General features: G+C 38.1%; 1 protein-coding gene across 1 annotated transcript in view; it reads left to right on the top strand.

Moving 5' to 3' along the window:
- Window positions 1-25,386, top strand: part of LOC113192317 (transmembrane protein 45A-like) — a 63,484-nt gene that overhangs the window by 26,865 nt on the left and 11,233 nt on the right. The window contains exons 3-4 of the mRNA XM_077795330.1: window positions 23,052-23,244; window positions 24,565-24,771. Coding sequence (XP_077651456.1) covers window positions 23,052-23,244; window positions 24,565-24,771 — 400 coding nt within the window. The remainder of the gene's footprint in view (window positions 1-23,051; window positions 23,245-24,564; window positions 24,772-25,386) is intronic.

A 25,386-nucleotide genomic window follows, 5' to 3' on the forward strand; every position in this document is an offset into this window, starting at 1 on the left:
GTGTCGAAAGCCTTTTGCTCAGTGCCATAATCTTGGTAGTGAGTGGGAAGTTTTAAAGAGAAACCTGGTGTGAGGATGTTAGCTCATTGAGAGTGCACCTTTGAAAGAAATTAATATGGTTCTCATGGGATCCTATTATTTCTTGAGGGAGGGTGAATAAGACTAGCCTCTCCTCTCACGGGCTTCCTGTCTCTCCATGTGATCTCTTCCTATTGCTAAATTGCTGAGGCCAATCTCCAACTTGCAATCCTCCTTCCTCAGCCTCCTGTGTTGCTGGGATTAGAAGCATTCTCCTTGGTGTCTGGTTTAGAGTTAATTCTTGTTTTGTTTGTTTGTTGGTTGGTTGGTACTAGGGGTTGAACCCAAGGGTGCTTTGCCACTGAGCTACATCTCCAGCCTTTTATGTTCTTTATTTTGAGACAGGATCTCCCTGAGTTGCTGGGTCTGACTTTGAATTTGCATCCTCCTGCCTCAGCCTCTGGAATTGCTGGGATTACAGATGTGGGCCACCACACCCCATCAGATCTCTCTCTCTATTGCATGCATTCCTACCATGAAGCCATCTGTTATGAAACTCCCCACCAGAGCCTAAATAAATGGGGCTGCATTATCTTGAATATTCAGCCTCCACAACAATGGAGAAATCTCTTTTTTAATAGCCTCACGTAGCTTCTCAGAGCTATGGAAAACTAATTCAAAAAACCAGGAGTGGGGAGTGAGATTGTTGCTACAAACATACCTGAAAATGTAGAAGGAACTTGGGAACTGGGTTGCAGGCAGAGGTTGGAAGAATTTGGAGGAACAGGCCAGAAAAAGCCTAGAATGCTGAAAGTGGATCATTGTGGGTGATTCTGGGGAGCACTCAGAGGATGAAGAGCCTAGGAAAGTAGTCTCAGATGGAAATGAGGATTCTATTGGAAACTTAAAAAAAGTGACATTAATTATATCATAGCAAAGAACTTGTCTATAGAGTGTGCACGTCTTAGAGCTTTAGGGAAGGCTTAGTTTAGAAATGATCGACTATTTTATCTAGTAAAAGAAATTTCTGAACAGCAATGCTTTCAGGCTGTGACATGATTATTACCGGCTATCTTTAGTGAAATTTGCAATGAGACTGCAAAGAAAGGAACTGGAAAGACTTAGAAAATGCATAGCCTGATTCGGGAAGGAACAAAGAAAAAGCAAGTGCTGGTGTGGTGATGTGATGCCAGATTTGTGGGACCCCAATAGAACTCCAGGAGCCGAATCCAATGCAATCACACAAGAGTCTTTATTGCTAGCTGGAGCCTGGACTCACAACCATTTCTGATGTAGCGGTCCCAGGGAGTGAGCCCCGGTCCTTTGTTCAGTGAGATTTTATAGGTTTTTGGGATACTCTATGTGTCACAACACCACACAGCCAATCATTTCATACCGCGGGAAAATCAAACAACAACTCTTAACATTGATTAGCACATTCACTGGCAGGAACAAGTTGGGTGAAGGTGATTGCTTAGTACAAGAGGGGGATTCGTTTGAACTGATTGGTTTAATCTGTGAGGGGTGTATGTGCTAAACTACATGGTTTCCTCACATATTATCAATCATTGAGATTACTGGGGGGTCATCTGGCATCCCAGGTATTTTCCCTGTTTCATGCTGATTGGTGGTTGCTAGGGGGCTGCTATGGGTCCTCACCTAGCTTAACTGAGTCAGGGACACCAGGCTCCTCGGATCTCTCCTGTTATTTACAGTCAAACAACTCAGCAGGGTGGCTATGTGCCTAGGAGTGCTTTGTGGGTTTTTCCAAGGACAAGGGTCACGCCCCCCTCCCTTTGGACAGGACTTGAGGTAGAAGCTGGGTTTTCAAAAATGGAATCACATCAGTTTCTCAGTGTATTGGTTTCTTACTGCAGAGAAGAACGCAGATGCTACTTGTTAAGGCAGTAAGAGGCCTTGAGGGCACCTCAGAGATCTTCAAGGTCACCCACCCCTCCCATCACAGGCCCAAAGGCCCAGAATAGCAAATTTGTTTCAGGGAGCAAGCCCAATCCTAGGGTATTCTGAATGTGTTTGCAAGCTCAGGGTCACCTTAGGATTCTGTTCCCTGATTTCAGGAGGAGTAGCACTCTGTGTCTGCTGCCATGCTTCAAGTGCGTCCAGGTATGGCTTATATTGGTGACAGACCTTGGTGGCATCTGTGTGGTGCTGATGTTGCAGGAGTGTGAAATGAGTTACGGGGTCATAGCAACTTTCACTGAAATTTCAAAGGAAAGCCTGAGGCCAGGCAGAGGTTTGCTGCAGGGGCAGAGTGGACAGAGAGAGCCCCAATGTGGCAAAGCATAGGGGAACCATGGAAGTGGAGCTGCAGCTGGGACCTCAGAAAGTAGAGCCATCAGCAGTGTGCAGTGCCAGTCTCGGAAAGGTGCAGACATCAGCACTTGGCCTGAGACAGCCACCACAGGAGGTGTGATCATCAGAGGGATGGGAGGGGCTTCCTGAAGCCTGGGGGCTCAGAGTGCAGTAAGTTCAGGGTGTTGGACTTGGAGCTTTGAGATTTAATGTCTGCACTGTTGGCTTTTTTTTTTGGGGGGGGGGGATGGCGGGGTTTTACTCCTTTCTACTTCCTTATTTCTTTCTTTTGGAATATGAAAAAAAGGGATATCACATCCCTGTGCTATCATTATATTTTGTAAGTAGATAACTTTTTTTAATATTTAAAAGCTCACACTTGCATGGAATTTTTCTTAAGTCTTGAGACTTTGAACTTGGACTTTTGGGTGAAGTTGCAATGAGCTAAAACTTTAGATCTATTGGGCATGGAATGATTTTATTGTGCACTGGGACAAGGACATGAACGTTGAGAGATAGAAGCAGAATTCCATGGTTTGAATGTAGTTTGGATCCTGTGTGTTGGAAGCTTGGTTCTCTATGGTGATGTTGGGAGGTTGGGACCTTCATGAGGTGTAGCCCGGTGCAAGGTCCTTAGGTCACTGGGAGTGCTGTCCCTTGGAAGGGATTAACATAATTCTCATGGGGTTCCAGTTAGTTCCTGAGACAGGGTTATTATAAAAGAGTAATACTGACTCCTCTCACTCTTCGGTTTCCTGTTTCTCCATGTGATCTTTCCCTATTTCATGCACTCTCACCATGATGCCATTTGCCAGGTGGCCCTCACCAGAGACTGATCAAATGGGGGGACTACCCCAGCTTGGACTTTTAGCTTCCAAAACTGTGAGCTAATTAACTTTTTTTTTTAACTTTGCTTAGCTCCAGGTAGTTTGTCATAGCAATGGATAACAGATTAATACAAATGTGTTACATGCATTTTTGACTTCTGATAGTTTTAACTTACAATGTTTTGGGGGAGTCATGAGTTAAAGAATATCTATTTACACACACACACACACACACACACACACACACACACATAAGGGGGAAAGTATGGACCTATCTGTTACCTATCAATATCTATATAGGGATATTTATTTTAATTTATTTTATGGAGGCTGGAAAGCCTGAAATCTGCAGGGCAGGACCCAGGGAAAAGTTGATGTGGCAGTCTTGAACAAAGGCAGTCTACAGGGAGAGTTTATCATCCTCAAGGGGACCTCAGTTTTTTCTTTTAAGGTCTTGAGCTGATTGGATGATTCCTCCTGCTACCACCACTCTCCCTACCAGTATGGAGAGGGATCTGTTTTACTTAAGATCTACTGATTTAAATTTAATCACTTCTAAAAAATACGTTCATAGCAATTCCTAGACTGGTCTTTAACCAAGAACTGGATCATGATTTAGTCAAGTTGACACACTGAATTAACCATCACAATTTTGAAGTTAATCCATGTCATCTCATCTTTTCCTCTACAATATTTCAGTAATGTATATAGTAATACAAAATAAATATTCTTAAGAAAACTTAAACATAGTTAATATTATTATAATTCCTATGAAATTTTAAATCCTATGAAATTTAAAATCCTATGAAATTTAAAATTTTTGAGTTAGGATCCAAATAAAGCACGGGCATTGCAACTATAGATGCAACTTAGATGTCTCTTTGGGTCTATAGTTTACTCCTTTATCTCTTTTTTTGGTATTTATTGTAATTTATCTGCTGCAGAACCCAGTGTATGTCTTGTAGAATTTTCACATCACTGGGATTTTACTGGTTACATTCCCATGATATCATTTTTTTTTTCATGTTTCTCTGCCTCTGTATTTCCTATAAATTGGTAATTATATAAGTTGGTTAGATGGAACCCAGGTTCAATTTTATTTTTGCAAGAATACTTTAGGCACATCTTGCTGGACTGTCTCTCTTTGATATGTTAACAGTTTTTGACTAACATTGTAAAATTATAGATTCTATCATTTCTTCTTGCATTTATTGGTTTACATATTTCTTTTTCAAAATTTATTTTTAGTTATAAATAGACATAATACTTTTACTTCATTTATTCATTTTTATGTGGTATTGAGAATTGAACCCAGTTCCTTAGACATGCTAGGCAAGTGCCCTACCACTGAGCCACAACCTCAGCCCCAAGTTTAAATATTTCTTTAAAAAGAAATTTCCCTTCACTGATCATTTGGGTACAGTTTTTCAAAGTAGTTCTTCCTAATTATTTACCCCACAGTTTCCCAAACCTCTGAGAGTCTGCTGATATGTTCTGTTGTGAGGAATGATGTCTGCAAGTTTCCTATTATAATAACCCACCTCTGTATTTTCATCTCAATGGTGATTAAGCAACATTATGAGCACATCTACATCATCTAGATGACCTCTTATATTCTTGGAGTTCAACCAATTATCTCAGTCCTGGAATTTGCGTTCCTATTGGGATGGTGATGGTGGCAAGAGGCAGTGCTTTAATTTTCAAGGTTATTGAATAAAGAAGATGAACTTCAGATGCCTGATAATCTTTAAGTGGGTTTTAGTTTGAATAGAGAAAACTCAAGTGGGGCACACAATAATATACATATTCTGGACCAAAAAGAAAATAGACATAGAGGTCAGTGCCTGCTATGGTTTGAATGTCTGCTCCAAAACACTGAAATTTAATTGCCTGTATAACAGCATGGAGAGGTTGAATCTTTAATAGGTAATTAGGCTATACCTTCATGAATGATTAATGTTGTTATTGTGGGAGAGGGTTAAGAATGTGAAGGTGGGTATGTTATACCCACCATATGTTATAAGTCCCCTTGGCCTCTTGTGAGTGCCTATTTGCCCTTGTGCCACATATGACACAGCATGATGCTCTCACAAGAATCCACCCCTGTTTTAGGACTGTGTAGCTCAGAACCATGAGTCCAATAAACTCCTGTTGCTTATGATTCACCCAATATTAGCTAGTTTGTTTAAAAACACAAAATGGACTAAGTTAATGTCATAGTCATGTTATGAAAGGGGATTTATTTTAGCAAATTCTATAAATCTTGTTATAATTGATTATTTATTTTTATTGATTAAAAAAACAAATGACAGTGGAATGTATTACAATTCTTATTTCACGTATACAGCACAATTTTTCATATCTCTGGTTGTATGTAAAGTATGTTGACACCAATTCGTGTCTTCATACATGTTTTTGGATAATGATGTCTATCGCATTCCACTGTCCTTGCCAATCCCCTGCCCTCTCCTTTTCCCTCCCATCCCTCTTCCCTTTCTAGAGTTTGTCTATTCCTCCCATGCTTCCCCTCCCTACCCTACTATGAGTCAGCCTCCTTATATCAGAGAAAACATTTGGCATTTGTTTTTTGGGATTGGCTAACTTCACTTAGCATCATCTTCTCCAACGCCATTCATTTACCTGCAAATGCAATGGTTTTATTTTCTTTTATTGCTGAATAAAATTCCATTGTGTATATATGCCACATTTTTTTTATCCATTCATCCACTGAATGACATCTAGGTTAGCTCCACAGTTTAGCTATTATGAATTGTGCTGCTATAAACATTGATGTGGCTGTGTCCCTGTAGTATGCTGTTTTTAAGCTCTTTGGGTATAGACCAAGCAGAGGGATGGCTGAGTCAAATGGTGGTTCCATTCCCAGTTTTCCAAGGAATCTCCACACTGCTTTCCATATTGGCTGCACCAATTTGCAGTCTCACCAGCAGTATATGAGTGTGCCTTTCCCCCACATCCTCGCCAACACTTATTGTTGTTTGTCTTCATATTAGCTGCCATTCTGACTGGAGTGAGATTGTTATAATTGATTTATATTAGTTAATTTGATTCACATTAGTTTATTGATTTATGTTGGTTTTGCAGTTTTGTTTAACTTGTAAATTTGTCCAAATAAGTGTTTTTGTATTTAAAGAAGTTTATAACAAAGGCAACTTAAGTGAATATACTGGTGTGAATTTATTTCTCCTTTTTAAAAGGTCTGCCCATGACTCAAGTTTGAGAAATGCTTCTTTATCCCATTGCTGCTGTTGTAGGCTCTCAGCCCCATTCAGCATCATTTGTCTTGTTGAGGAGTGGCCTCCTGCTCAGGGCATTTGGTGTCTAATGGTGTGTGCCTAGAGACACTTCCCACAGTACTCAAAAAGTGTTATATTCAGGGACCTCCTGTCCTGAGTTCATCATCTCAGACCACAGAATGTGAGGAGTTGCCTCCGGTATTTCTCCCTAGTGCCTTGTGAGTATGGTAAATGGAGAATCCTACACATGAACAAACCAACTCTTTGGAAAGATAAAAACTAAAAGCACAACCACCCCCTTCCCCAAACTAATGAACAACTCCCTCCCACAAAAATATACAAAACAAAATCATGTACAGTAGATTTCCTCAACATTATTGTGCTTGTCAATCTCTTGAGGATCTGTGTTTCCTCAGGTGACACTGCTGGCCCATACAACATAACACTGAGTGACCTGAGTTTTTATGCCACAATCATTTTACTTGATTTCCCGTCAGGTAACACATAGAAAGTTCTCACTAAAATGATACAGAATCAGCATTTGCTAATTATTCATTGTTTTTGTTATGGTTGTTGCTATTTGTTTTTGCGGCATGGAGAAGGGTAGAAATGGTGGTAAAGTTGAGGGTTTAGAGACAGGCAGCTCTGAATTAGAATCCCAGCTTTGCCATTTACAAGTTCTTTGATTTGAGCTAGTTATTTAGCTTAAGTCAAATTTATACCGTCAGATGTAAAATGGGGAAAACACCATCTTATGGAATCCAGAGGATTTCTGTATTGTTCCTACAGAGAAGGGTGTTCAATAAATGTCATTTTTCTTCCTTATTCCTTATGGACATAGACTTGGGGTTGAATCTTGGTTCTGTCACAACACTATTGCAAGTTGCTTTGTATTGTAATCCCTGTAAAGACAGCTCTTTATCATTAAGTTTCATGTGGAGATAATAATTATGAAGATTAAATTAATTGGTGCATGTTAAGTGTCCCAGAACCCAGTGATTATCTGCCCTTCATTCCATTCCCTTTCCTGCATCACTGAATGGTGTAGTTGGCTACACGACTAAACTAACAAAGCTTAAGTACCAAGCATAAGAGAAGGGCCTGATAGTTTCAGTTCTCGTTGGTTAGAATTAGAAGACTTTCAAAATTAAAAAAAGAAAATGTTTCCCAGAGATTCTGATTGAATAGGTCTAGGGTGGAGATCAGACGCCACATATAATTTTTTTATGGCTACCCAGATGTTTGCATAGGCGATAGGCCGAGAATCACTGATCTAGCAGAAACCTAAGCCTTGATAGCTATCAGATCACTTAGCAAATCACATCTTTTCTGCTTGCAGCCCCAACCTTTCTTGTTTCTTCAGACTAATCTGTTTATATGTATTCCATCGAGAGGAGTCCTGCAACTCTGCTCCTAATGCTGCTCTTCCGCAGTTTTTAGTGAGCTCCTCAAGGGATCCTCAAGGAGTATTAGTCTTAAGAACCAGGTAACATTGTGCCTCTTCCTGCCACACTGATTCTAAGCGCAAATCTCCTTTAAAGAATTCCCTTTATTTCTGTTCTGTTCTCCCCTATCTTTTGACTATTTAAAATTTTTTAAAAAATTATGATTGTTAAAGGTCCTCCCTTTGAGTGACATTCCTAAGGGAGTTGTGGTGAGCTGAATAATAGGTCACAAAGATGTCATGTCCTAATTTTTGGAAATGAGGAATATGTTACTTTATGTAAGAAAAAAGATTTGCATCTGTGATTAAGGATTTTGGTATGAGGAGACTACTTGAATTATGTAGGTAGGCTCAATCATTACAAGATCCTTATAAGGCAGAGGTGAGAGGATTGCAATCAGAAGATGTAGGCACAGAAAAGTGGGAATTAGAGAGATTTGAAGATGCTATATCACTTTCTTAAAGACGTAGGAAGGCCCAGGAATCAAGGAACGCAGGAGGCCTCTGGAAGCAGAGAAAAGACAATTCTCCCTGAGATCCATTAGAGGAGGCTGATCTTTTCAACCCTGAATTCTGCCTCTGGGGCCCATTCAGACTCCTGATTTCCAGAACTGCAATATGTGAGCTGTAATTTGTTAGGCCAGCAACATGAAATGAAACCAGGGATCTTTGGTGCTATAGAAAGTTCACTGTCCTCCAGTACCCCCGAAAGTTAGATTTCTTTCCCTCTACCATTTATGGTCTGTGCATTCTCAGGCAAATCATCAAAAGTCTCAAGCTCAGCTGCCTCTTCTGGGAAATAGAGCCTGCAAAAGTGTATATATAGCACTTGAAAGTAGGAATGGGAGGCGACCTCCACCTGACAATTGCACTCTCTGCCTGGCTTCCATTCTTCCACTCAGCTCAGCACTGAGAGAGCAGTGCTGTGGTTTCTACTCAGTCCAGCTGAACCTGAGCTATTACATTATTTTGTCACTAACTGGAATACTTTTTTTAAGTGTGCTTGCCATAGACGTCTGCCAAAATCAGGAATCCTAATGCCTATTTTTTTAATTGACTAAAAACAAACAATGGAATATAAATTTCTTGACACAAAGAGACTGAGAGACCACAATTATGTTGTCTATTTTTTTTCTCCTTTTCTGATCAAAATTGCACAATGCTCGGATATCACCATACTGGCTTCAGATTATGCTTATGTTATTTATGACATTTTTTAAAGTCAGTATTTGAAGGTAAATGCACTTTCACTATTTGAAGGTAGACACAGAGCTTGATGCCCTATTTGCCAGCTATTTCAAAACAGGAGGTGTTCTAGACCTTTACATGATGGTACTTAGGGCAAATATCATTGGTAGTGATGACATCCAGTCCTAAATCCTTGGTCTCATGGAAGCTATAGTAAATTTCAGGTCCCTCTTTATCCTTAGTAGTAACATTAAATCACAAACTTGAGTAATTTTTTTGTGTGAGAGTTTTTGCATGAGAATTGTACAAACTTTTCTTTTTCAAGTTTTGGGTTGTTCTGTTAGTTGCAAAAACTTTCTGAAAAAGTGCACATAATCTTGATTGGACTTTAATGTAACAGTTAATAACCAAATTTGTTGCATTTTTCTTTTTCCTCAGAAAGAAGAAAAAAATAGTGTTTTGATGTTAAGGGGATTTAACCAAGAGACTCCTAGGCCAGGATTTCTTCAATGGGAAAGAGAATGTGATTTTTCCCTCCAGGGCACACAATATCTGAGGTGGAGGTGCTAGCATATAGTAGGCAGAAGCCTGAGAAGCTGCTAAACATCCTACCACACATTAGAGAGCCAGTTAAAGTAAGAATACTAATTTGGTAAGTCTAAGGTGGGGCCTGAGATGCCGTATTTTCAACAAGCCCTCATTTGATGTGGAGCTAGGACCACATTTTCAGTGTTCTAGAATTCTTATTTGTTTATCTTCTAACTCTACAAGAGAAATAGCATAAGAGCAGGAATATTGTTTCATGGCCCCAGTGGCTAGAACTGGACGTGGCACATCATAGTTGTTTAATAAATATTCGTTTTATTGGATGAGTAGATGGAGGAATGAGGAATGAATGAATGCATAAGCAGGCAGGCAAGATCACTAATACTCCCACATATACCTCTGAAAAACCTTAAAGGCACTTCTAAAGAAATCAGAATTCTTTCAACAAAGCCAGAAATGTGCCAAGAGGCTTTTCAAGGGCATGGGAGTTTGCAAAGCTGAGTGTCATGAATGAAATTTAATGAAACCAACAGGAAGCAGGGGGAGAGGAGGACTGGACACTTGGGTGGCTTTTATGTCTATGAGTTCAGGAACTCAGAGTTTGATCTGCCCTATCCGGCAGAACCATTTACTTCTCACTTTTGGCTTTCTGGGCTCCATTGATTATCCTCTGTCATTCCCCATCCTACAGACCAACAGAAATCCAAACCAGGCCAAGTTTTAAAATCTGACCAAGGGGTGCCTTTCCTTCCCTTGGGTGGCCCCTTGCTCTTGAAGGGAATTTGCTTAGAACCCTTAACATCTCTGCTGCCCTTCTGGAAATTCATTTTGGCAGGCAGAAGAGAAAGGGGAGAGAAGAGCAGGATGATGGGGAGGTGGGTAAAGAAGAGTCAAGGCAGGTAAGGCCCTGAGAACAGGCTACCAGATGGAGGACAAGGATAGCCAAAGGTTGATTCAGGTGTCCTTGTTAAGAGAGCTGTTGAGAACAGCAACTCCCTTGTTAGAAGTGGTGCAAATGAATGTGACAACACTGTTGATTCAGGTGTGGTTGTTTCTGGGTACATTTTTTAAATAAGCTAGTTGACACTCCTGAGTGCCTATGACTGCCCTGAATCTGAAGACAGTAGCTTTCTTCACTGGATTGGGAGTGGGTAGATTAACAATGCATTTAGGAATCATGTCTTCACATTTCATCAAGATTAATGAATGTTTTGTGTTTTTACTGGGACCTAAAACTGATTCAGGTTGGCTATAAGATGATGTTAACTGAGAGTGAGATTTGTATGTCCCTAGAATGGGTTGCTGAAGCACTTGGAGCAGTTCTCCTTTCTGGATATCTTTAAATATTTTTTAATAGATATTTTTAATTTTTAATTTTTGGATGGTTTAAGGGCTCCCATACATCTCTCTTATATCTATTCTTTGCTCAAAAACATGCAGTTACTTCTTGTTGTTCATATAATTAAGTTGAAACTTCTTAACATGCCATTTGAGGTCCTCCATTATCTGGCTGTACACCACTTTTAAAAAGAGAAATCAAAAAACAATTCAAGACTAACGAAAAACAGACTAGGTACTGAGGGGAGCATTCTCAATGCAGGGTATCCACACAAAAGCCTGGGATAACATTGTACTTAATGGTCAGAAAATAGATGCTTTTCCCTTAAGATAGAGACTTAAGGATGCCCCCTATCATCATTCCAATTCAACACCTTACTGGAATTCTTAGTTTATGCAAAAAGACAAGTCAAGGAAATAGAAAATAAACAGACTAGAAAGGACAAACTAAAACTGTCTTTGATTATAGGTGACAAAATTATCTGTGTGGAAAATCCCAAAGAATCCACAACGACAAAACTGGAATTAATAAATTATTATAACAAAGCTTCAGGATACAAGATTAATATATATTAGTCAAATGTTTTCTAATATAGAATAAAAAATTAGAGTTTGAAATTAAAAGCACACACCATTTACATTAACACCAAAAAAGAAAAGAAATACTTAGACAAACAATACACATATATAAATATGAGCAAAACTATAAACCTCTTTTTCAAGAAATCAAAGATCTAAATAAATGGAGAGATAGTCCATATTTTTGGATAGAAAGAATCTATATTGTTAAGATATCTATTCTTCACAACTCAATCTATGAATTTAATGTAATCCCAAAATCCCAGCAAATTACTCTGTGGATACTGTAAGCTTATATGGAAAGGCAAAAGACACAGAATAGCCTGATCGATTGAAAAAGAATGGAGTCAGAGCATTAACATTACCAAGATTTAAAGCTTAGTTTAAAATTGTCATGATCAATGTGGTATTGGTGAAAAAGTAATGAAAGATCAGTGGAGCAGAATAGAGAGCCCAGAGATGGACACACATGAATACAGTCAGTTGATCTTTGACAAAGGTTCAAAAGCAAATCCCGAGTGAAAAGACAAGTCTTTTCAACAGATGAAGTTTGAACATTGTACACCTGCTCTATTAGTTAACGTTCTCTAGAGAAACAAAACCAACAGGATATTTGTAGGTATACAGGAGCAGATTTAATGTGGTAATTTGTATGTAATTATGAAGTGGAAGAAGTTCCCTGATATGGTGTCTGCAAGCTAGAGAACCAGGAAACCTGGTGATGTAGTTCAGCCTGAGTGTGAAAGACTGAGAACTAGGGGCCTGCTAACTCCTGAGAAGCAGGACTTCTGGTCTTTGAAGGCAGGGGAGGATAGATGTTCCAGCTCAGAAAGAGAGAGCAAATTCATCCTTCCTTTAACTTTCTGTTCCATTTTGGCCTTAAAGAAGGGATTGAATTGTTAAACCGATACCGAGACCCTCAAATAACTCTCAGCCCACACATTGCCATTCCAATTAAGCCTTTATTGCTGGCCAGTGGCAGACACTCTACTCTCTAAAAGCGAGATGGTCAGAGTGGTGCACCTCCTTCAGTTTGGCCTCATATTTAAGCCAAAAAACCACAAAAGGGACATTTGGGGGTTTAGTCAATGCAAGGAAGCCAAGTTACAGAAGCGGGAGATTGCAGTCAGGTGGCGGGAGGCTTAGCCAATCATAAGCCCAGTTACCCCAGGTACAGAAACAGAGCCCAGGTAGACAGTTCTGTGTTCTCAAGGGTTTCCATAACAAAAGGAGAAACAACTTGCCCCAGTCATGACCTTTCTAGTTGACATGGCTGTTTCACAAAATGGAGTCACTATAGTCAAGACTTCTGTCTCATCACAGAATGTTGCCCATCAATCCTATCTTCTTTAGTCTATTGTTTCAAATGCTAATCTTTATTGGAAAACCCTCATTGATAAAGGCCCAAATAGTGTTTTACCAGCAATCTGGGCATCTATTAGGGTTAGTCAAGTTGACAGATAAAATTAACAATCACTCCCACATGTAAAAAAAAAAAAAAAAGAAAGAAAGAAAGAAATCTACAGACCTTATATATTTTATAAAATTAACTCAAAATTGATTATTGAACTGAATATTAAATGCAAAACTATAAAACTTCTAGAAGACAACAGATTCTTCTGTTCCAGGTGATCTTGGGCATGACAATGAGTTTTTAAAATATAATATTAAGAGCACAAAATATAGAAGAAAAATGTATACGTTAAACATTGTCAAAATTAAAACCTTTTTCTCTGTGGAGGACAGTGTCAAGAAAGCAAAAAGACAGGCCAAGTAAAAAGAAAGCAAAAAGATGAGGAAAGTATTTGCAAAACATATATATAATAAAAAATATACATTTAGAACATTAAATACAACTCCTAAAACTCACCAATAAGAAAAACAACCTGATAAAAATTGAGCAAAAGATCTGATAAGACACCTCTCCAAACAAGGTGTGCTGATGTTAAATCAGCATATAGGAAGAACATCTTTGACAAACCCAGCCTAATTCCCTCTTCAGATAAGGAACCATCTCGTCACAAAGACATGAAAAGTTAATTTATGCTTTACTATAAATTTCTGCAATTTCTAAACTTGCTTGGAACTCCTGCCCATGCCTTGAACTCACCCAGGCCTGGTTTTTCCTGACCAGATAACAACCCTCTCTGAAACCTTAGTGGCACCTCATAAATTCTGATGTTGGAATCCAAATTTACTACCTAAGTGCTGAACCATTTAGACCATTAACCTACTACCTGCCTTTGTATTATGCTTGTCAAAATCTTGTTATTTGTAAGTTCTCAAGACAACCCCCTTTTGCAACTTTTTGTTCTATAAAACTGTGCTCCTAGAGAGCTGGGGTATTATCTTCTATTCCCATAGATTTTGGGAGAGGGACAGTCCCAACTGGTCGGAATAACAAGCTTGCTTTAATCTGATTTTAATTTGATTTAAATTGGAGTCGGTGGTCTTTTCTTTGTGTCATGGTTTAACATTTTATGTCATTAGGGAATTACAAATTAAAATTATAAGGGATACCAGCATATGCCTATTAAAATGATACGACTCAAAATACAACATAAAATAGTGGTGAGAATGTGGAGCAATAAGAACTCTGATTCATTGCTGGGGGAATCTGATATGGATAGTTTGGAAGACATTTTGGCAGTTTCTTACAAATTTGTTCTCCTTGATATGTACTCAAATGAGTTAAGAACTTATATGTATACAGAACCCTGCACATGAATGTTATTAATAGTTTTATTCATGATTGCTAAAATTTGGAAGTGTGTCCTTTGAAAGAGAAATGGATTAAAAATAAAAACTGGTGCATTGACATAATGGGATATTATTCAGTGATTAAAAAGAAAAGCACTCTCAAGTCACAAGAAGATATGCAGGAAACAAATATATATGGCTAAGTGAAAGGAGCCAGTCTGAAAATGTTACATACTATATGGTTCTAATTATGTGACATTTTGGAAAAGGCAAAACTATAGAGATAGTAGAAAGATCAGTGGTTGTCAGGAGCTCAGGATGAGGGAGGAAGGAATAAATAGGTGAAGCACAGATTTTAAACGATATTATTTATGAAATACTATCATTTTGGATATATGATATTACCAATGTACCAAACTCATAGAAATATTAAACACAGAGTGATTATAACAAAAATCATGGACATCAGTTAATAATCATGTATCAATATTGGTTCATCAATTATAACAAATATACTGTACTATTAGCAAGAATTAATAAATGGGAAACTGAGGGGTGGGAATAGTGTATAATATCTGTTCAATTTTCTGCAAATATAAAACTACTCTGAAAAATAAAGCCCATTGCTTTAAAAACATAGTGTAAAGAACTATGAAAACTGAATAAAAAATATGACATACACTCATTTTAACTATGTAGACATGGTGTTTTGTATAATTTTCTTCCAGGTGTACTTATGGTAAATCAGCATATAGGAAGAACATCTTATGTCATAAGGGAATTACAAATTAAAATTATAAGGGATATCAGCATACACCTATTAAAAATTATATGACTCAAAATACAACATAAAATACTGGAGAGAATGTGGAGCAAGAATAACTTTTTTAAGTAAAAGAAATAAAATATTACAGTTTACGTATCCCTTGCCCCTCCCATTTCTATTTCTCTACTCTCTACTCAAAGGAAACCATTATTATTTGTGTGCGTCATTTCAGTTTCTCTTTTATACTTTTACATTTATATATGTATATGAGCAATGAATCACATTCAAGTGTTTAACAACAGTATATGATTGTACCAAAATACAGCAGTATTTAACATTAAGCATTATCCACCCAGTTGAATGCTTTACATATCTCTTCATGTTGTTAAATATAGAACTAATCTTTAAATTTTAAAATGTTTCAGCTGTTGTACCACATTCTAATGTATAAAACATTATTTATCAATTTCTCTATAAATTAATGTTTAAATTATTTTCAATTTTGTGTTACTACAATTAATGCAGCAATGAAAAAAGTTTTGGGCATATACAAAAGAACACCTGTAAGAGTTTTCTGGGGTATGTACTACAAGTTGGATTGCTGAGTTGCTGGGTATATGTACTCTCCACTGTCTTACTTACGGTCAAATTGCTTGCCAAAGCAAATTTGCATTTCTCTTAATAGTGTATGAGTGCTCTTTTTCTTTTTATTGATTAAGAACCAAGTCTCAGAGAGGTTAAGGAACATGCTTCAAACCACACCATGAGTCAGAGTTAGGAAAAGAACCTGTCCCTAGCACCATGTTGTATTAAGTCTGACTCTCTTGGATGGCTTGGATGATTCAAGGGTGCACTGCAATGAGTATCTGGGGTCTCGGTTGGAAATTTGAGACTTGTAGTGTTAGGGTCAATTTCACAGTATCCCTAGAAGGTTCCCTTTATATCAACTGGTATGGAAATAGCCCACAGGGGTATGCCCTGAACTGAGAGGCTCAGTTCTCACTCAAGGAGATAAGGAAGTCTGCTGGACCAGGCAGAATCCTAAACACCTCCTTTCATGAGTTTTCTTGTGCCTAGCCTAGTATTAGATCCACAAGGATGGTTCTGGCCTGTCACTTCATTATTTTGTTGATGGTATAATACATTTGTTTGTTTGAATCAATTACTATTTCCATGATTAAAAATGCTTAGAAATCAAGATTGGATTTTCTGTAGCACTGATAAAAATGGGGCATATTTCTGGTTATTAGTCAGAGATAACTTTATCATGTGACAATAGTGTAAACAAATATTTACAATATGATTTGGGTTGGTATATATCTGGCTAAGTGGAGCTAAGCTATTTAAAAAATAAACCTCAACGTTTCAATGACTTATGGTAATAAAGGATTGTTTCTTCGAAAACTGGAAGTAGACTGGTTGTTTCTTTTATTAGTATTGTGCATATTTTAGTAGGATCTGCTATGTACCCAAGGCTGCCAGGGTAAGGGATGAGTGAGGGAGAGGGGAGGGGGATGGGGGGAGGAATCACATAGACTTTATCGACACAGCCTCCAAGTGACATGCACCAATTTCTTTTTTTTTTATTATTATTTTATTTTTTTTAATGTTGGTTGTTCAAAACATTACATAGTTCTTGATATATCATATTTCACATTTTGATTCAAGCGGGTTATGAACTCCCATTTTACCCCATATACAGCTTGCAGAATCACATCAGTTACACTTCATTGCTTTACATATTGATATACTCATGTCTGTTGTATTCTGCTGCCTTTCCTATCCTCTACTATCCCCCCTCCCCTCCCCTCCCCTCCCCTCTTCTCTCTCTACCCCCACTACTGTAACTCATTCCTCCCCCTTGTACTGTTTTTCCCTTTCCCCTCACTTCCTCTTGTGTGTAATTTTGTATAACCCTGAGGGTCTCCTTCCATTTCCATGCAATTTCCCTTCTCTCTCCCTTTCCCTCCCACCTCTCATCCTTGTTTAATGTTGGTCTTCTTCTCGTGCTCTTCTTCCCTAGTCTGTTCTTAGTTACTCTCCTTATATCAAAGGAGACATTTGGCATTTGTTTTTTAGGGCTTGGCTAGCTTCGCTTAGCATAATCTGCTCTAATGCCATCCATTTCCCACCAAATTCTATGATTTTGTCATTTTTTTACAGCAGAGTAATACTCCATTGTGTATAAATGCCACATTTTTTTTATCCATTCGTCTATTGAAGGGCATCTAGGTTGATTCCACAGTCTTGCAATTGTGAATTGTGCTGCTATGAACATCGATGTAGCAGTATCCCTGTAGCATGCTCTTTTTAGGTCTTTAGGGAATAGACCGAGAAGGGGAATGGCTGGGTCAAATGGTGGTTCCATTCCCAGCTTTCCAAGAAATCTCCATACCGCTTTCCAAATTGGCTGCACCAATTTGCAGTCCCACCAACAATGTACAAGTGTACCCTTTTCCCCACAACCTCGCCAGCACTTATTGTTGTTCGACTTCATAATGGCTGCCAATCTTACTGGAGTGAGATGGTATCTTAGGGTGGTTTTGATTTGCATTTCTCTGACTGCTAGAGATGGTGAGCATTTTTTCATGTACTTATTGATTGATTGTATGTCCTCCTCTGAGAAGTGTCTATTCAAGTCCTTGGCCCATTTGTTGATTGGGTTATTTGTTATCTTATTGTCTAATTTTCTGAGTTCTTTATATATTCTGGATATTAGGGCTCTATCTGAAGTGTGAGGAGTAAAGATTTGTTCCCATGATGTAGGCTCCCTATTTACCTCTCTTATTGTTTCTTTTGCTGAGAAAAAACTTTTTAGTTTAAGTAAGTCCCATTTGTTGATTCTAAATGTTAACTCTTGTGCTATGGGTGTCCTATTGAGGAATTTGGAGCCCGACCCCACAGCATGTAGGTGGTAGCCAACTTTTTCTTCTATCAGATGCCGTGTCTCTGATTTGATATCAAGCTCCTTGATCCATTTTGAGTTAACTTTTGTGCTTGGCGAGAGAAAGGGTTTCAGATTCATTTTGTTGCATATGGATTTCCAGTTTTCCCAGCACCATTTGTTGAAGATGCTATCCTTCCTCCATTGCATGCTTTTAGCCCCTTTATCAAATATAAGGAAGTTGTAGTTTTGTGGGTTGGTTTCTGTGTCCTCTATTCTGTACCATTGGTCCACCCGCCTGTTTTGGTACCAGTACCATGCTGTTTTTGTTACTATTGCTCTGTAGTATAGTTTGAGATCTGGAATCGCTATACCACCTGATTCACACTTCCTGCTTAGTATTGTTTTTGCAATTCTGGGTCTTTTATTCTTCCATATGAATTTCATGATTGCTTTCTCCATTTCTACAAGAAATGCCGTTGGGATTTTGATTGGCATTGCATTAAACCTATAGAGAACTTTTGGTAATATCGCCATTTTGATGATGTTAGTTCTGCCTATCCATGAACAGGGTATGTTTTTCCATCTTCTAAGGTCTTCTTCAATTTCTCTTTTTAGGGTTCTGTAGTTTTCATTGTATAAGTCTTTCACCTCTTTTGTTAGGTTGATTCCCAAGTATTTTATTCTTTTTGAGGATATTGTGAACGGCGTGGTTGTCCTCGTTTCCATTTCAGAGGATTTGTCGCTGATATACAGGAATGCCTTTGATTTATGGGTGTTGATTTTATAACCTGCCACTTTGCTGAATTCATTTATTATCTCTAATAGTTTCTTTGTAGACCCTTTTGGGTCTGCTAGGTATATAATCATGTCATCTGCAAATAGTGATAATTTAAGTTCTTCTTTTCCTATTTTTATGCCTTTAATTTCTTTTGTCTGTCTAATTGCTCTGGCCAGTGTTTCGAGAACTATGTTGAACAGAAGTGGTGAAAGAGGGCATCCCTGTCTTGTTCCAGATCTTAGAGGGAATGCCTTCAATTTTTCTCCATTCAGAATGATGCTAGCCTGAGGCTTAGCATAAATTGCTTTTACAATGTTGAGGTATGTTCCTGTTATCCCTAGTTTTTCAAGAGTTTTGAACATAAAGGGATGCTGTACTTTGTCGAATGCTTTTTCCGCATCTATCGAGATGATCATATGGTTCTTATTTTTAAGTCTATTGATGTGGTGAATAACATTTATTGATTTCCGTATATTGAACCAACCTTGCATACCAGGGAAGAATCCTACTTGATCATGGTGCACAATTTTTTTGATATGTTTTTGTATCCGATTCGCCAGAATTTTATTGAGGATTTTTGCATCTAGGTTCATTAGAGATATTGGTCTGTAGTTTTCTTTCTTTGAAGTGTCTTTGTCTGGTTTCGGAATCAGGGTGATGTTAGCCTCGTAGAATGAATTTGGTAGTTCTCCCTCTTTTTCTATTTCCTGAAATAGCTTGAAAAGTATTGGTATTAGTTCTTCTTTAAAGGTTTTGTAAAACTCTGCTGTATACCCGTCCGGTCCTGGGCTTTTCTTAGATGGTAATCTTTTGATGGTTTCTTCTATTTCCTCAATTGATATTGGTCTGTTTAGGTTGTCTATATCCTCCTGACTCAATCTGGGCAGATTATATGACTTAAGAAATTTATCGATGCCTTCACTATCTTCTATTTTATTGGAGTATAAGGATTCAAAATAATTTCTGATTATCTTCTGTATTTCTGAAGTGTCTGTTGTGATATTGCCTCTTTCATCCCGTATGCTGGTAATTTGAGTTCTCTCTCTTCTTCTCTTCGTTAGCATGGCTAAGGGTCTGTCAATTTTATTTATTTTTTCAAAGAACCAACTTTTAGTTTTGTCAATTTTTTCAATTGTTTCTTTTGTTTCGATTTCATTAATTTCAGCTCTGATTTTAATTATTTCTTGCCTTCTACTTCTTTTGCTATTGTTTTGCTCTTCTTTTTCTAGGATTTTGAGATGAAGTATGAGATCATTTATTTGTTGGTTTTTTCTTTTTTTAAGGAATGCACTCCAAGCAATGAATTTTCCTCTTAGAACTGCTTTCAATGTGTCCCATAGATTCCGGTATGTTGTGTCTGTGTTTTCATTTAACTCTAAGAATTTTTTAATTTCCTCCTTGATGTCTTCTAAAACCCATTGATCATTCAGTAACCTATTGTTCATTCTCCAAGTGATGCATGATTTTTCCTTCCTTCTTTTATCGTTGATTTTCAGTTTCATTCCATTGTGATCAGATAAGATGCATGGTATTATCTCTACACCTTTATATTGACTAAGAGTTTCCCTGTGACATAATATATGATCTATTTTTGAGAAGGATCCATGTGCTGCTGAGAAAAAAGTGTAGCTGCTTGATGTTGGGTGGTATATTCTATATGTGTCAATTAAGTCTAGGTTGTTAATTGTATTATTGAGTTCTATAGTTTCCTTATTCAGCTTTTGTTTGGAAGATCTGTCCAGTGGTGAGAGAGGTGTGTTAAAGTCTCCCATGATTATTGTATGGTGGTCTATTAGATTCTTGAACTTGAGAAGAGTTTGCTTGATGAACATAGCAGCCCCGTTGTTTGGGGCATATATATTTATGATTGTTATGTCTTGTTGGTGTATGGTTCCCTTGAGCAGTATGTAGTGTCCCTCTTTATCCCTTTTGATTAACTTTGGCTTGAAATCTATTTTATTTGATATGAGTATGGACACTCCTGCTTGTTTCCGCAGTCCATATGAGTGATATGATTTTTCCCAACCTTTCACCTTCAGTCTATGTATATCTTTTCCTATCAAATGCGTCTCCTGCAGGCAGCATATTGTTGGGTCTTGTTTTCTGATCCATTCAACTAGCCTGTGTCTCTTAATTGGTGAGTTTAAGCCTTTGACATTTAGGGTTATTATTGAGATATGGTTTGTTCTTCCAGCCATAGTTTGTTTATTAATGCTATTAAACCTGATTTGTTTTCCTCTTTGATTATTTTCCCCCCTTTACTGTCCTACCTCCCACTGTTGGTTTTCATTGTTGTTTTCCATTTCCTCTTCCTGTAGTGTTTTGCCAAGGATTTTTTGAAGAGATGGTTTTCTAGCTGCAAATTCTTTTAACTTTTGTTTGTCGTGGAATATTTTAATTTCATCTTCCATCCTGAAGCTTAATTTCGCGGGATACCCGATTCTTGGTTGGAATCCATTTTCTTTTAGCGTTTGAAATATGTTATTCCAGGATCTTCTAGCTTTTAGAGTCTGTGTTGAGAGATCAGCTGTTATCCTGATTGGTTTACCCCTAAATGTAATCTGCTTCCTTTCCCTTGTAGCTTTTAAAATTCTCTCCTTATTCTGTATGTTGGACATCTTCATTATAATGTGTCTAGGTGTGGATCTCTTATGATTTTGCACATTCGGCGTCCTGTATGCTTCTAGGATTTGGGATTCTGTCTCATTCTTCAAGTCTGGGAAGTTTTCTTGTATTATTTCACTGAATAGATTGCTTAATCCTTTGGTTTGGAGCTCTGTGCCTTCCTGTATCCCAAAGACTCTTAAGTTTGGTCTTTTGATATTATCTCATAGCTCTTGAATGTTCTGCTCATGGTTTCTTAGTAGACTTGCTGAGCTATCTATGTTCTTTTCAAGTTGAAATACTCTGTCTTCATTGTCTGATGTTCTATCTTCTAAGTGATCCACTCTGCTGGTAGTATTCTCAATTGAGTTTTTAAGTTGGTTTATTGTTTCCTGCATTTCTAGTATTTCTATTTGTTTGTTTTTTATTACCTCTATCTCCCTGTGAAATTGATCTTTTACTTCCTGGATTTGTTTGTCAATGTGATCTTTCATTGTCTGATTTTGCTGTCTCATGTCTTCCTTGAGACTCCAGATCATCTGAAGCATGTATGTCCTGAGCTCTCTATCTGACATTCCATCTGTTGCAGCTATTACCTCTTCTAAAGTTGAGTTGACCTGCATTGCCTGTGGTCCTTTCTTTCCTTGTCGTTTCATACCGCTGGCGTTTCTTTCTGCTTGGTGAAATTGTTGTGTCTTTGATATTTTCCCTCTATTTATTTATATTGCTCTTGTATAGTTGAAAAATCACCCTTGCAGGGCAGGTAGTGGCTGTGATCCTCCTCCAATTAGTGTGATCCGTCTACCACGCTAGCAGGCCCTAGGTCTGCTTTGCTGGTCGGTCAAAGGTCCACCTACCCAGCAGGCGCCAGGGGCACCTGTGTCACTCCGTAGGTTGCTGGGCCTAACCTCCCGATGGGTTGCAGGATCGCCTAGCTTGCAGGCACTGGGCGAGGGGCCCGTTCCACCCCTCAGCAGGCTTTGGGCCCGCTCTGCTGGTGTTCACAGTCCCGCCTACCTGCAGACACTGGGGGAGGGGACGGGCCTAGCCCTCAGCCGTCCGCCGGACCTGTCCCAGTGGGTCCGGTCTGCGTTCCCCGCAGGCGCGTGTAGCTGCTGTCACTTGGCTGGTTGCTGGGCCTGACCCGCCCGCCCGTGGCTTGCAGGATCGCCTCGCTTGCAGGCACTGGGGGAGGGCGACATGCACCAATTTCACATTTAATGCTGTAGCCAGAACTAAAACTAAAGTTTTAATCCAATTGGAGAAGAGGCTGGGAAAGTGTAGGGAGAAGCACACACGTATCTGATGAACATTGGTGGTCTCTTTCACACACTGGATTCTTTAAAAAGTTTGTAGGCAATTTCACATTTCAAATTTTAAACAAAAGGGCATAGTTTTATATTACTTTTCTTTAAATATGTGCAAAGGCAACTGTATAGTGAATTTCGTACTAACTTTTTAAGAAACCCTCTTGAACTCTATGTTAAAAACAGCAAAGCATTTATTTAATAGTTGTGAGATCTGGGCAAGTCACTTAACTTCTCTAAACTTGTATCTCAATTGAAAATGGAATAATAATTCCTCAGTCAGAGTGTTTCAAAAATTAAATTAGAAATGGCATGTAAAACACTTGACCTAATGCCTAATAATGCAAATTTTTATTATCTTTTATTGGTATTGTGGATATTCTAGTGGGATCTGCTATGTACCCATGATCATCAGAAGTCAGCATGTTCTACAGGAAAAGGAGATGTTTGGTCCAAGTTCCCAAAATGAAATGTCTTCTTCTGTTTGTTCTTCACTTTATAGGTCATCGGGGATTTCCCAGGTCATGCCCTCCCTGGAGTCTTCTTCTTTGTCATGGGTCTTTGGTGGAGTACAAAGAGTATTTTGAAGTATGTCTGCAAAAAGCATAAGCAGACCTGCTACCTTGGATCCAAAGCATTATTCCAGCGATTAGAATTTTTGGAGGGAATTGCAATAGTTACCATGACAGTGATTGGTGAGTGGATCATTTCTGTGTTCTGTTTCTCCTTCTGGATAATTTCATGTGCCAAGAGAATATTCAATAAAAAGTTAAGAAATTGCTAAAATGAATTTTGTATTCAAAACATCTCTCAATATATATTCTAAATGTATTCTATCTGATATAATTTTTTAGGTGATAATTCGTGTTAATACAAAAGCGTATTTCTTAATGAATTCATCATGGTAGTTCATTTGCCTACTCAGCCAAAGTGAATCTCCTTTATAGAATGGATTGGAGCCTCTGAAATACTTTTAAATCAATTGTTATAAGCCTTGAAAGAACAAGCCCAATCAGAAACCATTTTGGATGCGACACCAAAATAATCAAGCATTCATGGGAAAGTTTCAATGATAAATTGTTGCTGATCAGCTGTAGAGAGAGTTCAGGGCTGAGGAAGACCTTGCTTCATGCATTCGTCCCTTTTTTTTTTTTTTCCTGAATTGGAGGAGGTTAGGGCAGATAGCTTTTAAGAACTTCCCATTGCCCATGAGGATTCCATGAAGTGTTCTGTGTTTCTGGAGTTCACTGCAGTCTCTCCTCCATAAAAAAGTAAAACCTCCCATTTTCTAATAGGAAAATGACATTGATTGGTGAGTGGATCATTTCTGTGTTCTGTTTCTCCTTCTGGATATTTTCATGGCCAAGAGAATATTTACACAGTTTATTCATGATACAAGGATTTACTATGACTATCAAATTACAGAGTAACTATTTCCAAATAGAGAGATTTCCTTGCCAAATTCTATAGATTAACAAATAAGGTAGCATCTCTAATGTAAATGTTTGAATAACTGAACTCACTATATTCTCTGTCTGGGCCTTCTCAGTTATCCTTAGTTGGAGAAAAGCTGAACTCTTGAGCATTTTTATTGGGAACCAAGGATAACTCCCTACTTTGTGGCAGCTACCCAAAGATGTAGTATCTAGGAAGAAAGTAATCAGCCTTTATAAGACTGATCTGGTAAATCCGAAACCCTAAATCATTCAGGATTTACTTTAGTTGTTAGACAAGAATAGATAGTTGAACTCAAATCATCAGCATTGTAGAACTGAAATAGTTGTTTGATTCATATAATTGTCTGTGACTAAAATTGATCCAAACCAGCATTTGAAGTTTTAAAACAAGGGTAAAGCTCCAGTGCTAAGCTTTTAGGCAACAGTCTAGAGAGAGGAATCACTGTCATAACAGGACATCAGATTGCAATAGTCAACGGGAAAATCCTTCTGCATATTCATGCATGCTAGACAAAGCTACAGAGAGGGTTGCTAAAACTGTAATATATTTCTCTACAGGTATAATTGGTCTACAGTTTTTTGCTGGAGGGCCCCACCTGATCATACACAACGAAAGCCCATGGAGACGAGTGCTGCGTTTGCAACACTTGACCCTATATTTCTTCTTTGGACTGCTGGGTGTGGCCAGCATCTTATGTTCCACCGTCAGTTCAATTCCAGTCTCCTTAATCAAGTTAATGATGTCAAATGCCTTCTTTGTGGAGTGTAAGAATGAGTATTTTTTTCTAAATCTTTCTCTATTATTGGGCATTTATGGTAATAATTAGTGTAACCTTTTATAATAATACATCTTTGCTGTCTTGGTGCAACTGTGATTGATGGGTATCTTGATGTGATTGTTCGTAATGTATTTTGGTGTCCTACGTAGGTTGCCAAAGACCTTCCTTACTGACTCACTTACAACTGGGCAAGCATAGTCATTCAAATGTGCTTTATTCATATTTCACATCTGTCTTAAAGAACCACCTACAGTGTTTCATTATCTCTTGGTTGTCCTGGAAATTATTATTTCTACTTTTATGAATGAAAACTGAACTCGGTATAGAGGAGCATAGATATCCTGAGATGGGGCAGCAACTCACCACAGAACAGCTTTCACTGTCTACTAACTACCTTTAAAAATATTAATGAAATAAAACTCTGCAATTATGTGATAAGTAGGTCCAAAAATTCAGTCACATAAAAACATGAGGTCCTAATTTTGAGTGGTTATTGAAAAACAATGTTTTATTCAGTTGTTTTCCCAGTTTACTATGTGGAAAAAGGAGAAAGCAAATGTTCAGGGATTTTTTTATTGCACATGTAAGAAATAGATTGATT

Source organism: Urocitellus parryii, chromosome 2, assembly GCF_045843805.1.
Source record: "Urocitellus parryii isolate mUroPar1 chromosome 2, mUroPar1.hap1, whole genome shotgun sequence".
In the NCBI taxonomy this organism is placed as follows: domain Eukaryota; kingdom Metazoa; phylum Chordata; class Mammalia; order Rodentia; family Sciuridae; genus Urocitellus; species Urocitellus parryii.